Here is a 14,535-nt window from a genome sequence, read left to right on the forward strand (position 1 = left end):
ACTGTGACTACGCTAACTCCCAACTTTGTTAGTAACACGTAGAAGAATAACAGAGTCTGACATCACTTCACGTAAGCTGAGTTAGTGTATTTACAATGACATCCAAACATCCAACAGAGCGCTGTCTTGCTCTCAAAATCGCTTCAACACAAAACACAACCAGAAATAATCCATGTCTAATGCGCCAGATAATAAGACAAGCCGCTACAACTGGTAATTTACAACTTTTGAGTGTGTCATATAGTACGAAAAATATGGTATAGTTGTTAAAGCAATCCTTAATTTACGTCCAAAAACTTTTGCCAAACTCATTATAGAAGAAGGAAAGCAGACCTTACCTCGACAAAACGGTGATGGGAAGTCCCACTGTGCTCCACTGCCAGACGACACGATACACGTGAGGATACTGTGTCCCTCCAGCACAAAACCGGACTCACAGCTGTATCGGATCTTGTCACCAATGTTGTACCGTGAGCCATGAATGATTCCACTTGGAATGACTCCGGGGGTACCACATGTATGACTAGGCAGGACTGAAATGCAGAGAACAGAAACTGTGCATGAATATGCATGCCCCAGAAAAACAACTTAAGTTTTTCGATAGCTAAACAAATTCATAAAACTGTACTATAGTTTCTCCTGATTTACAAAAGTCAGCACAGAAAATGAATCCACTGGATAGATTTTGGCACCTATTGTTTGAATCTTCTCACATTACACAGAGGGAATGTAATATACCCAAGCAGCTAGTCAAATGTTAATCACATTAACAACTGCATCACTGTCTAAAGAACAGCACAACCCAATAAAATAAATAAACAAATTCATAAAAATTCAATTTCCTCATTTTTGCTTAGCCCCCTAAAGCACAGATCAACTCACTTTCTAAAAGGAAATCATTTCTATTTGCATTATAGAGAAACTGCACAATGTAGCAACAATGAAGTTTATTATTTTGGAGGAAACCCAACCCAAATTTAATTAAGTGTGCCTTCTTGTTGGTGCCTTTTTTTTCTAGGAACCTAAAAATATGTCAAAGGCCCTCTGTGGTATTTAACTGGCTGGCTGGGATTTTGGCTCCAGTGTGCTTCTGTTGTTGCCCATTCTTAGATGACACAGCTCTACAGTGGAAACAGCTACAGGCGGCTCATGCTATAACTAGGCCAAAATCAACTGTGACTGTAGCCAACGCGCCTTAGCTCCACAGAAGGGGCAGCTACACAGTAGCTGTAAAACAACCTGGATAAACTCCACAGGCTCTAACCCTGATGTACACTGTTGTGTTTATGGGTATTTGTAGAACTGGAGCATGTTAACTTGCTGGGTGTGTAATGTGTGCATGTTATGGTTTTGGTGCATGTGTCTATCCAAGGGCATGCATAGCACAGTGTGTTAGGGGTGTTCATCGAGTCAATTGGTGTGTTTGTGTATGATGTTCCAATTAAACGCTAGAATAGTAATTAGACAAAGCTCCACCATGAGACACTGAAAACCAGAACAGAGAAGGAAGAAAATACTAACTGAGGGGTGAAAGGAAGGCATTCAGAGGATGGGAAATACAGCCAGAACAAAAAGAATGTGAAGCAACAGTCAAGAGACAGGGAGAAAAAATGTAATGGAGAACAGAACAATGAAGGAGGGCAAAAAGGAAGAGAGTAAGGGACATAAAAAAGACAGACTAGTTAGACACAAAAACAGCAGTGTACTAATTGCAGTAGATTCCAAACATGTATAATTTCTTCTAATTGACTCATTATTTGGATTGTTAGTTTTATGCATCAGAGGCAAGTTACTCAACCTCCAATGACCACATTGTCCTCTGTCCAAAAATGCCGCCTGTGTTGTTTTAATAAGGTAAGGCGAACAAAATCCAGCATCGGAACTGAAGCGCTGACTCAAACAGGGACTGCGACAATAATGAGGGAAAATATTAAAGGGTCAGGGTTATGTGTCCAATCAGGGTTGTTTGTCTCACAATCATGCATGTTAATCCCTTCCTCTGGTAAACTGCATTGATCAAAACCCAAATCTGCGTAATGGGCCAACACTTTTTTTCTTAAAGTCCCACTCCAACCATTTTTTTATCTATTTTAAAATCGTTCCTAATGGTCTGTTATTATGTCATTTTTAGACAAAAACAAAACAAAACAAAACAAAAAAAAAACTGTAATTTTCCAGGACATAGTTTCTGCAGAGTGGCAGTAGTTCATCAGAAATTTAGTCTATTAGAGTTTAGGATGGGACTGTAGACAGAGAGTAAACATGCCCCAACTTCCCATCAACCCTTTGTTTACACTGTCTCCCAATAGCTTACAGCCCCTCACAACCCTAAGCTAGCATTAGTGCTGTAATAAAAATGGTGAATAATATCGAAGCTATCTAGCCGTATAGTTTTGTGCAAGATGTCAGCTCAGACGATGAAAGACATACATAGTTTAAAGACATACACAGATCTATATGTCTGCAAGTGGATGCATCAGAATGGAGCACGGACCTTGTAGCTTGCCAATTGTTGCTTTTTCGAACAGCATTTTTCCATCTGCTCCTGATTCGGGATTTGAATAAAGAAATACTTTTTATTCATAATTTTCTTTATATGTGTGCAGGAGACAAGGTGGAAGGGCAGCAAGGCACGTAGTATTGGAGGAGGATACAAACTGTTCTATCATGGTGTTGATAGGAAGAGAAACGGGGTAGGAGTGATTCTGAAGGGGGAGTTTGTAAACAGTGTTCTAGAGGTGAAAAGAGTCTCAGACAGGATGATGAGCCTAAAGTTAGAAATTGAAGGGGTGATGGTGAATGTAGTCAGTGGGTATGCGCCACAGGTTGGCTGTGAGTTAGAAGTGAAGGAGAGATTCTGGAGTGAGTTGGATGAGGTCATAGAGAGTTTTCCCAGAGGAGAGAGAGTTGTTATTGGAGCAGACTTTAATGGGCATGTTGGTGAGGGCAACAGAGGTGATGAGGAGGTGATGGGCAGGTTTGGTGTGAAGGAAAGGAATCTGGAGGGACAGATGGTGGTGGACTTTGCGAAGAGGATGGAAATGGCTGTAGTCAACACTTACTTCCAGAAGAGAGAGGAACATAGAGTGACATACAGAAGTGGAGGTAGGAGTACTCAGGTGGACTACATCCTATGTAGACGAGGTCATTTGAGAGAGGTTAATGACTGCAAAGTGGTGGTAGGAGAGAGTGTAGCCAGACAGCACCGCATGGTGGTGTGTAAGATGACTCTGGAGGTCAGGAAGAAGAAGAGAGGGAAAACAGAAAAGAAGACCAAGTGGTGGAAGCTACAGAATGAAGAAACTTGTGAGGAATTTAGGCAGAAGTTGAGGCAGGTCCTGGGTGGTCAGGATGAGCTTCCAGAGGACTGGGAAACTACAGCAGAGATTATCAGGGAAACAGGTAGGAAGGTGCTAGGTGTGTCATCTGGAAAGAGGAAAGACGGTAAAGAGACTTGGTGGTGGAATGAGGAAGTACAGGAATGCGTCCAGAGGAAGAGGTTGGCTAAAAGGAAGTGGGATGTAGAAAGGACTGAGGAAGGTAGACAGGAGTACAAGGAAGCGCAGCGTAGAGTGAAGAGAGAGGTGGCAAAGGCCAAACAGAAAGCTTACGATGAGCTTTATGACAGGTTAGACACAAAGGAAGGAGAGAAGGACTTGTACAGGCTAGCCAGACAGAGAGACAGAGATGGGAAGGACGTGCAACAGATAAGGGTGATTAAGGACAGAGATGGAAAGGTGCTAACAACCCAAGAGAGTGTACAGAAAAGATGGAAGGAGTATTTTGAGGAGCTGATGAACGTGGAAAATGACAGGGAAAGAAGGGAGGAAGATGTGGTTGTTGTGGAGCAGGAAGTAGCAGAGATTGGAAAGGATGAGGTTAGGAAGGCTCTGAAAAGGATGAAGAGCGGAAAGGCCGTTGGTCCTGATGACGTACCTGTGGAGGTATGGAAGTGCCTAGGAGAGACAGCAGTGGAATTTCTAACAAGGTTGTTCAATAGGATTTTAGAGAGTGAGAAGATGCCTGAGGAATGGAGGAGAAGCGTTCTGGTCCCGATCTTTAAAAACAAGGGTGACATGCAGAACTGCAGCAACTATAGAGGAATAAAGTTGATGAGCCACACAATGAAGCTGTGGGAAAGAGTAGTGGAAGCCAGGCTTAGGAAGAAGGTGGAGATTTGTGAGCAGCAGTATGGTTTCATGCCCCGTAAGAGCACCACTGATGCCATTTTTGCTTTGAGAATGTTGATGGAAAAGTACAGAGAAGGTCAGAAGGAGCTGCATTGTGTGTTCGTAGATTTAGAGAAGGCGTATGACAGGGTGCAGAGGGAGGAGCTGTGGTACTGTATGAGGTCGTCTGGAGTGGCAGAGAAGTATGTCAGAGTAGTTCAGGACATGTATGAGAGAAGTATGACGGTGGTGAGATGTGCTGTAGGTCAGACAGAGGAGTTCAAGGTGGAGGTGGGACTACACCAAGGATCAGCTTTGAGTCCCTTTTTGTTTGCTATGCTGATGGACAGGCTGACAGACGAGGTAAGACAGGAATCTCCCTGGACAATGATGTTTGCGGATGACATTGTAATTTGCAGTGAGAGTAGAGAGCAGGTGGAGGAACAGCTAGAGAGGTGGAGGTTTGCTCTGGAAAGAAGAGGTATGAAGGTCAGTCGTAGTAAGACAGAATACATGTGTCTGAACGACAGGGATCAAGGTAGAAGCGTTAGGTTACAGGGGGCTGAGGTGAAGAAGGTGCAGGAGTTTAAGTACTTGGGGTCAACAGTTCAGTGTGATGGGGATTGTGGAAAAGAGGTGAAGAGGCGAGTGCAGGCAGGTTGGAGCGGTTGGAGGAAAGTGTCAGGAGTGTTGTGTGACAGAAGAGTGCCAGCAAGACTCAAAGGAAAGGTGTACAAGACAGTGGTGAGACCAGCTCTGCTCTATGGGTTAGAGACGGTAGCAGTGAGACAGAGACAAGAGGCTGAGATGGAGGTAGCAGAGATGAAGATGTTGAGGTTCTCCTTAGGAGTGACCAGGTTAGACAGGATAAGGAACGAGTACATCAGAGGGACGGCTCATGTTGCCTGTGTTAGCGACAAAGTCAGAGAAGCCAGACTGAGATGGTTTGGACATGTTCAGAGGAGGGATAGTGGATATATTGGTAGAAGGATGTTGGAGATGGAGCTGCCTGGCCGGAGGGCAAGAGGACGGCCAAAGAGGAGATACATGGATGTCTTAACAGAGGACATGAAGTTGGCTAACGTTAGGGTAGAAGATGTTCATGATAGAGTGAGGTGGAAAAGGATGATTCGCTGTGGCGACCCCTGATGGGAAAAGCCGAAAGAGAAAGATATGTCCGCCATCATGAGAAAAATTCTACAAGAACATGTTAAAAACACCAAAAACACAGTTTCCATTGGAGTGGGTCTTTAATGCAATCTTTAATTGCAGAAAAACAAAGAATATCAGTGGTATAAAATACGCTGAAAAACTATGCTTCTGTTCTTATTTGTCTTTGTAAATTCTATTTTCCTAGTTTGTTTTTTCTCTAATACAGTTTATTGGTTGAATAATATAAAGAATGTTGTGTTTGTCTTGATTTTGTTTTGCTGCTGCTATATTATGTAGTCGGTGGTCTTTGTGCAGTCAGTTCGTTTTCTACCTGTCATATTTTGACGTGGCTCCTCTTTGTTCATTGGATTCAACTTTCTTTCCTGTCAATGTTCACACCTGGGTTCTGCTGCCAATTAGCACAGCTGCTTTCCTTTTGTCATCACGGTCCTCGGTGTGCTTTTTTATTTATTTATTTTTTTTGTTAGTTCCGTGCCAAGGCCTTGTCAGTGGGTTGTTGCTGCACTGTTCATAAGTGTGTTGTCATTTATTTTGCCCTGTTTAGGTTTTTATTCTGTACTGCCTCATTTTTAGTTTCAATCTGAATCCACTTGGCATTTTTGTTTTAGGCTGTGTCACTTAATTAAAAAATAACAACAAAATGGAAGTTCAGCTTTCATGCATACTATTGTAAAACGATGCTGTATGCACAAATAAGATTTGTTTTTTTCCCCAAATTTTACTTTTTAGAGAAATTGAGCAATGTTTTTCCCATTACAGCTGTTAATGACAGTTGGAAAATGCCTGAGGAAACAAATAAATCAAAAACAAACATCGGTTTACACGAAGGAAGAAAAATTTACAACATTGGAAAAAACATTCTAGACTCTTTTGTTAAAATTCTCTGATTATAAACAAAGTGCAACAAAATCCTGACTTGTTTTTTCACGAGACAATGACTTTTAATAAGAACTTAGAAATTATAATTGAACTACAGAATACCTTTATAAAAATGTTTTGCATAAAATATGTCTTGCTCTTTGCCAAGTCCTTATCTGCATTAGAAAGTGCTTTTCTTAACATTAATGAGTCTTTTGTTTTCACTAAAAATGGAAATAAGTAATGACTAAACTCCTCTTACGTAATGGTGTTTTAGGGAGTTGCAGCAAACTGTTCACATGGTAAATTAGGATGGTAATTTCAGGTGTGTGTGCAATGCTTTGATTTATTTGCCTTTCTTTTAATTAGTAGCATAAAACCTTGGTTAGACACATGTGGTGGAGAGATTTTTTTAAACATTTTATTGTTTATTCACTCGCATATGTTTTTGATCACTTTATTCCGGTTACTCCTTTGTTAGGAGTTTTAATTATTCTGTCTGCAATTTGAGGTCAGCTGGGGTTATTTCAGGCGGAGGAAAAATTAGACCATTCAAAGCAGAAATGAGATGATGTAACCACTCATTAAAACTGACTATGTAGAAAGTAAATATTTAGAAACATAGTTCTGCATATGAAAAAGCCCAACAAAAGTATCTTTTGCAAAGAAAAACACTTTATGGGAGTCCAGCTGTACAATTTGTTCAGAAAGTCAAATTCTAATGATTTATGCTTTTTAAAAGTTTTGACACTTTATCTATTTAACTAACATCAGACGTTAAATCAAACTGCAAATTGCCACACCCCCCACTGCTACACAGATCAGATATTATGGAAAGGAAAGCTTGCAACCACAAGGACATGACCGCCCTCCAACCTCCCAGCCAAGGATTTGATTGGGGACTTGAATCCACATCTGTGTGATCTATTTGGTCGTGAAGAAAAATTGTATCCATTTGCACCAGGCATTCTCAGTGGAGATACTTGCAAGCTAAAGTATGTGTGTTGCTTTTCTGCCGCAAGTATCACTGTGATTGTGTGTGCACACATGTTTGTGTGCATGCCTGTGAGTAAACTTGTATCACTTATGTTGTCAGGATGTCGGTGTCTCTGCAAAATCACAACCACAAGTTTTATTATTAAATTTAAATGTTAGGGTAGAGTCTGTAGTCTGTAGTACGGTCCAATCAAGTATAGTGCAGTGTGCGTAGAAAATGCTATGTTTGTGTGTGCGTGAGTGTGCACAGGTGTGTGTTGAGAAAAGAGTCGGCTGAAAGTGAGTGATGATGCTTGTCCCTTCCATCCCTTCACAGCCTTAGGGCAGGTCTGTGTGTTGCCATAGAAACTCTGAGCTAAGCCAACATTTTTGTTGGGATGCAGGGGTGAGGAAAGACAGATGAGAGATAGGGAAAATGACAATAAGATGTAGATAGTGCCGAAGAAAAGGACTAATTGAAAAAGTTTAGCCACTGTCATTTGTGGTAAGGTGCACTATGATAAATAGGAAAAAGTACACATACTGAGGAGTTTCTGTTTATTCCAATGCATACTTTCTTCTAATTGCATTTGAATTGCACTCAGTATCACTATAACATGAATTCAAAGGTGCAAAAACTCTGAAGAATAAAAAACAAGATTTGCAAACCATCTGAGATGATTCTCTCTGGACTCTCTGGACAGATATGAGTTGAAGGTCTCTTGTGTTGGACATATTTCACTTTTACAATAGGGAGATATAATCTACAGACACACAAGGTGTATATTTCTATAAACCTCTTTTGTATTTATTAAAGGCAGCTTTTTTAACCAATCTGTAATGCAAGTAATGAAACAACAAAGTAGAAGAAGGAATTTCTACACAATTAACATGTCATTATACACAAAACTGCACCACTGTCTGTTATGTGACAGAAATAAACTATTCTGAATAAGCTTGTGTGCGTATTGCCAAACAGGGACATGGATAAATGTTAAAATGTCAAATCCAATAAGAAAGAGATTAAAATCTCTTTAGCTGCATAATTTTACAGTTAGAAAACTTAAAGGAAAATTTGCTTTATTTGTCAAACTGGAAACAATTTATTAAAAATATTCTCTTTTCAACAGACTCATTACTAAAAAGAATCCATCCTCAGCATTCCACCTTATGCTTATTCACCAACATTATTTAGGATATCTGATTCATCTTCTTAAGTCACCATGACATTATCTTTAGATCACATATCACAAGGCCCATATTCAGACTTTAGAGTGGACCTGCTTCAAAAAGTAGCAACTGCTATCCTCCTGTATTTTTAATGTTGGGGATTTGGTGTTGGAAAGATGCCAACACCCACAAGCTAAATGGACTTCCAGGTGTCACTGCTGCTACCAGATCGTAAATGTATTACATCTGCTCTGACACATACTGCTTAATAACTCCAACCAAACAAATTGTTGCAGCCAAGGGGCAATAGCCGATCTGAGTTTCTTTACCCGTCGCTTAACCCTCCCAAGTTTAATATGTCAACACCTAAGTGACATTTCAAGCATGAACATATTATCGAACAACATTTAAGGGGTATTTCATATTGCCAGTGCACCGTTTCTGTAACCTATCAACTCCTTAATGCAATCCTTTTGAACATTTGTCATTTTAGAGGAGGTACTGCTTTTGAGTACAGCCTTTAAAAGGAGATTTATTGGGACACTCAATTATGAACCATAAATACTTATACCTGAGTCATTCTTATTGTAAATGCATGAAAAGTGAATTAATTTATACAATCTAATAGGAAATAGTAACAATTTGAAACAATAAACAATTAAGAAATTTAAAGAGGAAGTAAAATGCAGCATGTAATAAATGATGACATACTCCCAAACCTCTGAATCTAGATAGTTATTTCTAAGAACACTTTTAAATTGGGTTTCAATACAAACACCTTTTTGTATTTATGCAATTGATTATTACAGATGACTAATTTATGCAATCATTGCTTTTAGTTACGAGTCTTACCTTCCCAATAACAACTAAATGCATCTTCATAAATATCTTAAATGCAATTTTCCACCACATATAGAACATATGTACTTTTTGAATCACTGATAGTGATAAACAACATTGTGTCACTTGTGCATCAAATTAAATCCACAGAAAGAAATAAAAAATGTCAGAAATATTATTGGAAAGAACTGTTAAAGAAGTTTTCATGAAAACTTTTTTTTGGGGGGGAAAAAAAAGCGAGATTGTTCAAAATATTAGTATATTATCTTGCTAGCAAGGTTTAAACACAATGGTCACTATAAAATAACTGGGTTTTTGAAATGGTCCAAATCAAAATCCAGACCTCAGCTTGACTAAATTTTGCTGCACCTTTGGGAAAATATCTTGCAGGATTGTAATATTTTAGCCTCGTTTCCACTGAGCGGTACGGTCCGGTTTAGAATGGTCCTGGCAATCTAGGCGTCCGTTTCCACTCATATTTTGGCCTTCACTGCACATGCGGGGTGAAGCTGACAACAACAGCAATGGAGATCCTCCAGCAGCTCACTTTTTTCCCACTTGGCTTTTGGTACTTCATACATAAAAAGCATTTCATGTTGTTTGAGAGAAATACTGGGCGGCGAAGAGGACTACAGCCACTTTCTTAGAAGCTTTGTTTTGTCGTAATGACCTTCAGCCAATCAAGGGGTTTCAACAGTAGCTCCGCCCTAACTGGTCTGTTCCAGTTTTCCTAAGGACCTATAACCAACCCAAAATAGGTACGGTTTGATCCGGCTGAATGGGTCCATTTTATAACGGATACACTCAAAATACCAGACAGGTCTGAACCGGACTGCTCAGTGGAAAAAAGGGAATAGGGAACTGAGTTCTTGAGAAAGTTTTCAATATGTCTTAAAAATATGTCTTGGCGGGGGTTCTCTCAGGAAAAGTGTTGCTCAATCATAAATGTCAAATTTCATTGGTAGCTGCTGAGACATAGGGGCAAGATTTTTTTCATTAAGATTCCAAGTAAAATTATTAATTAGGAAAATTTCATTTTACAAGGATTTTTCCAACTATTTCCAAAAAGTCTTAGCCTAATGAAAAAATAACCTTAAAATGGTTGAGTAAAATAATGAGTATGTGGTATAAAAAAGTTGCCCAAATATAAAATGCATTGATTCATGTGATCCATTCCCATCCATTCTCTAGAACCGCCTGTTGCTGTAGGGTCACAGGGTGGTGCACTTCCAGCCATCCATTCATCCATTTTCTGTGCCCGCCTATTCATGAACAGGGTCATTGGGTGGTGCACTTCATTTTCCACATATTGCTTCATCATCTTGGTTTACTTGAGGATGATTGCATGTCTGAGGTAGAATTCTGTGATTTGAACATCTTAAAGGAACATGCATCACCTTTTAACAAAGGAATGTTCAGAATTTCTTCCGAATATACTGAATGGGGTATTTATTTTTCCTTTTTCGACGTGCTTGTGTTTTTGCAGTCTGCGGGCTTAAACCTCAACCTCTTTGTAGGAGCAGAAGAAAAAAAGAAACTTTTCTTTTTGCTCCCTTGGTGTAAATATATTAAAACATATTAACACTGCCATTTCAATGTTCCCTCTGTGAAATACATTAGCAAGGCTAGTGACATTTCCAGCAGGACTTCTCATCAATCATTTACTAAACAGAGTAATCACTGTAGCAGCTATACTGCTACACACAAACTCTCCACATCCTTTCCAGCTTGACAATGTAAGCCAGAAATTTTGTGTGTAATTTACTATTTGCTTTGATGACCTGCCCCATAATCACCAACAGCCCCCAGAATCACCAGATATTTACCAACAGCCACAGACAGGGGACACAGCGGCACTGTGACGGATCACACCATTACAGCCTTTTGAATAGATAATGCATTGGTGTGTCAGAGCCCACTTTTTCATAAACTGTGCGTCTTCTTTTTGCTTCAGCCCATCCTGATTCATGTGCAAAAGTGGCATCGAAATTACACCTTTATGTTATTTTACCAGAAATATGAACCACCTGCACTTGTTTCCATGTGCTGCTGTGATAGAATACTAAGAACACATATTCATCAAAGTGACTCAAACTTTGCAGACCTGAAGCAACAATGAGTAAAGAGAAACATTATTTCAAGATCGAGCGTGTTCTATTCAAGCATGGGGGGAATTCATGGTTGAAGCCTTATGTGCTTTCACACATTGTACTTTTATTGATATGTCGAGATTCTCAGGAGCTAAGTTCAGGTAATATATCAGCCCTGCTTAGATTTATGATCCATGTCTGCCTTTCCATTGCTTTTTCATAAAGCATTACAGTGTGGATAAACATCCACATGCTGGCATTCCATTACAAATATCACCTGAATGAATGCAACAAATTAAGGTTGGTGATTTAAAGTAGGCACAATCCTCTCTCAACCTGTATGTGTTGATCATTTCCTTAAACTTAAACTATTTCTAATTTGACCTTTTTTAAGTAAAAGTTAAAAAGGTTTTTTTTTTCAAGAGAATTTATGTGAGTCAAAAGTGTATTTTTGCTTCTAAACTTTTTATCATAAGACAATATTTTTGGAGGAATAGTGGAGGTATGTGGAACACTAATAACGCTGTCACACTTTGGGGAAATATGCTCCTGGCCAGTTCAGCAGTTGCTAGGGAAACAGTGACCTAGCCTGAGGCTAAAGAGCTGCAGGGGGCAAAACCAGAAACATCTATCAATCCGTCTAAAGCTCAACACAGAACACTCACACAATTGTGTTTTCAAAAGGGCAAATATGCACCTTTCTCTTCCATTTTTTATCCTTCCCAACTCATTTTGAAATGGTGAAACTAGTGTAGCAAACTCTAGGAATTTTGACGTCTTTAATTTGCAGAAAAAGAACATTTGGAAGTGTTAAGCATTATATTTGCACAATACCAATACAAAAGTATTGTTTAAGCTTAAAACATGTCATTGTTGTTCAAACCCCGCCTCCCTTTTTTGTACACATTTACTATATTTTCCCTTTTAAGGGAATAACATTCTTATTAAAAAATTTCCCCAATAAGACTTCTATTTTTTTTTAGAAATTCCTGAAAATAATGTTGACATCTTAGCTTTGTTTTAAATATAAATATTTTTAAATATATGTTTGTGCTGAATGTCTGTACTTGAGACTTGTACTCATGTTTCAGGCTGAAAAAAGCAGCCATTGAAGCAGCAGTAAAACTGTTCTTTTTAAAGTGCATTGCTTTAATGCAAAAGTGCCCCAAAGAAGTGAGTTGAACCAAAAGAAATTTCAAAAAAGTAAATGTATTTTCTTCCTGTCTATTTTTCTATGTAACAAAATTTGCTTACAAGACCATGAAGCATTCAAAGTAACTGCTGAAAGTCCCCGCATCCCTCTATGGTAGACCATTAAAAAAATAAATAAATAAAAGGGCTGAAGATAAAATAGCTTTTCATTTAGCTATTGTAAAAAGGAAATAAAAAGAACCTGCCAAGCACTCCCGCTTCAACTCCTCCTTCATGGTGTCCAAAAAACACTGCCAACACATCCTGTTCTCATTTTTTTCCCTTTGCCTCCTGTCATCAATGCTATGACAGCCCTGACCTGACCAGAGTTATCATTGGAGAGAGTTGCCTGCCCCGAGGCTGTGTTGTGCCAGAGGGGACACAAAACACAGGAGTCAACATCACTTGCTTCATTAGTTCTCACGTGCATGAGCACAGACACAAGAATGTGTGTGTTAGAGGAAGCATAAAGGCTGAGAGGACAAAGTTTAAATTTAGCTTTATGTATTAAATATTAAAAATTGCATGTACTTGAATTATTATCTAATTATTATGATAGCTTTACAATGGAAATTTTAGTGCCGAGCAGCATGACTTTTGTTGTGTATTAGATATAGAATGGCTCAGATTGACATAAAGGTATTTTGTGCAGATACATAACATTTTTTCCTCATGCGCACAGAAGCACTAAATCAACAAAACTCTAAAACAATTGAATCATGGACTTCCCACTTCAAATAAATATGAACAAAAATTCTTCTAAAAAATTATAAGCCCAATGTTCAATTGGTGGCAGCTAAGTAGGATTTTTTTTATTATTATTATTTTATTTAGTGTGACTGTTACGGAATGGCTGTCCATGCTGGCTGAAGCTCCTTTTTTGGTTTTGTTTTTTGGGACACACACACATATGCACAAATGCAGGTCTAATGTATCTTCATTAGGTCTTGCTGTCTCCAAGGCACATTTACATTTGTCAACCCACCATGCAAAATGGATGGGCCTGTGGTTCGCCTGTCTTTCTTCATGTTGCATGGATGCGTGAATTCCATCAGTCTCTCAGTGAGGTTTTTGGGGTTTGGGTCATGTATTTATCTTTGATTATTTAATGGACAAGTCTATCTCTGTCTTCCCTCTGCAAGCTTGTCAGAAAACGCTTCTCTCTCTTTATATACATATGCTAATGTAGGTTTGTGTCTCAGTTGGTGTGGATGTGTGTCTGCTTCTGTGCCAGAGTCAGTTTCCTTGCAGTTCATGGTTCCCTGGGCAGTGTCGAATTGTTGGTAAACCTAATGTCAAAACTATTCTCATCCATCATCAGTGGCATCGGCAGACTCACACAAACAAAAACTCTCTGCAATGCTTTCTTCCATTGTTTCACTTTCTATCATTGCTCAGCAGAGAGAATAAATGTGGAAATTATGTATCATTGAATCTTATGCCGACTTTCAGTTACTGTCCTAGTTTCAAGAGCAGTGTGTTGCCTGCTGATACACTCAAAGATGTTAATTTTCCAACACAAACTGAGAAATGAATTTATAAAAAAGAACACTTTATTTCTAGAAAACGTTCAGCCTAAGCCTGTTTTTTGTGATTACATTTTTCTTGGCTTAATCACTTTGATGCAAGAGTTTTACTTAAATTGTAATGACAGTTACCCATTCTGCTGTGTCATAATTAGATGTAATTTGCTTAATTAAGCCCAAAATCTTCCAATGAAAGCTAAGATAAAAGCTGAGACTTTTGTTTTCTATAATAATGTATAATAATGAAGCATCTGCAACCCCCCCCCCAAAAAAAAAAAAAAAATCTGTTGACTGTAAATATGTAAACAATGATTTGTCAAAGATAACCTGAGAAGCATAACTGAGCTGACATCGTAATCTGAAAATTATTGATGTTTACATCTGAAAAAAAAAAATACAGTTGATTCTCTGATACAGCAGAACATCAATCAAGTCAGTGAAGGATGTGACAGAAGCATTTGGCTGACTCCACCTCAGCACTTTACTCTTCTGCTTATACTGGCTTTTGTAACAGACATGTCATCGGGCTTATGAGGACGATAC

At 38.9% G+C, this 14,535-nt stretch overlaps 1 protein-coding gene across 1 annotated transcript in view; it reads right to left on the reverse strand.

Moving 5' to 3' along the window:
* The window catches only part of csmd1 (CUB and Sushi multiple domains 1), a 416,037-nt gene that overhangs the window by 190,818 nt on the left and 210,684 nt on the right, over positions 1-14,535 (reverse strand). Inside the window, exon 4 of the mRNA XM_023953530.1 lies at positions 339-533. Coding sequence (XP_023809298.1) covers positions 339-533 — 195 coding nt within the window. The remainder of the gene's footprint in view (positions 1-338; positions 534-14,535) is intronic.

This window comes from Oryzias latipes, chromosome 3 (genome assembly GCF_002234675.1).
Source record: "Oryzias latipes chromosome 3, ASM223467v1".
Taxonomy (NCBI): Eukaryota; Metazoa; Chordata; class Actinopteri; order Beloniformes; family Adrianichthyidae; genus Oryzias; species Oryzias latipes.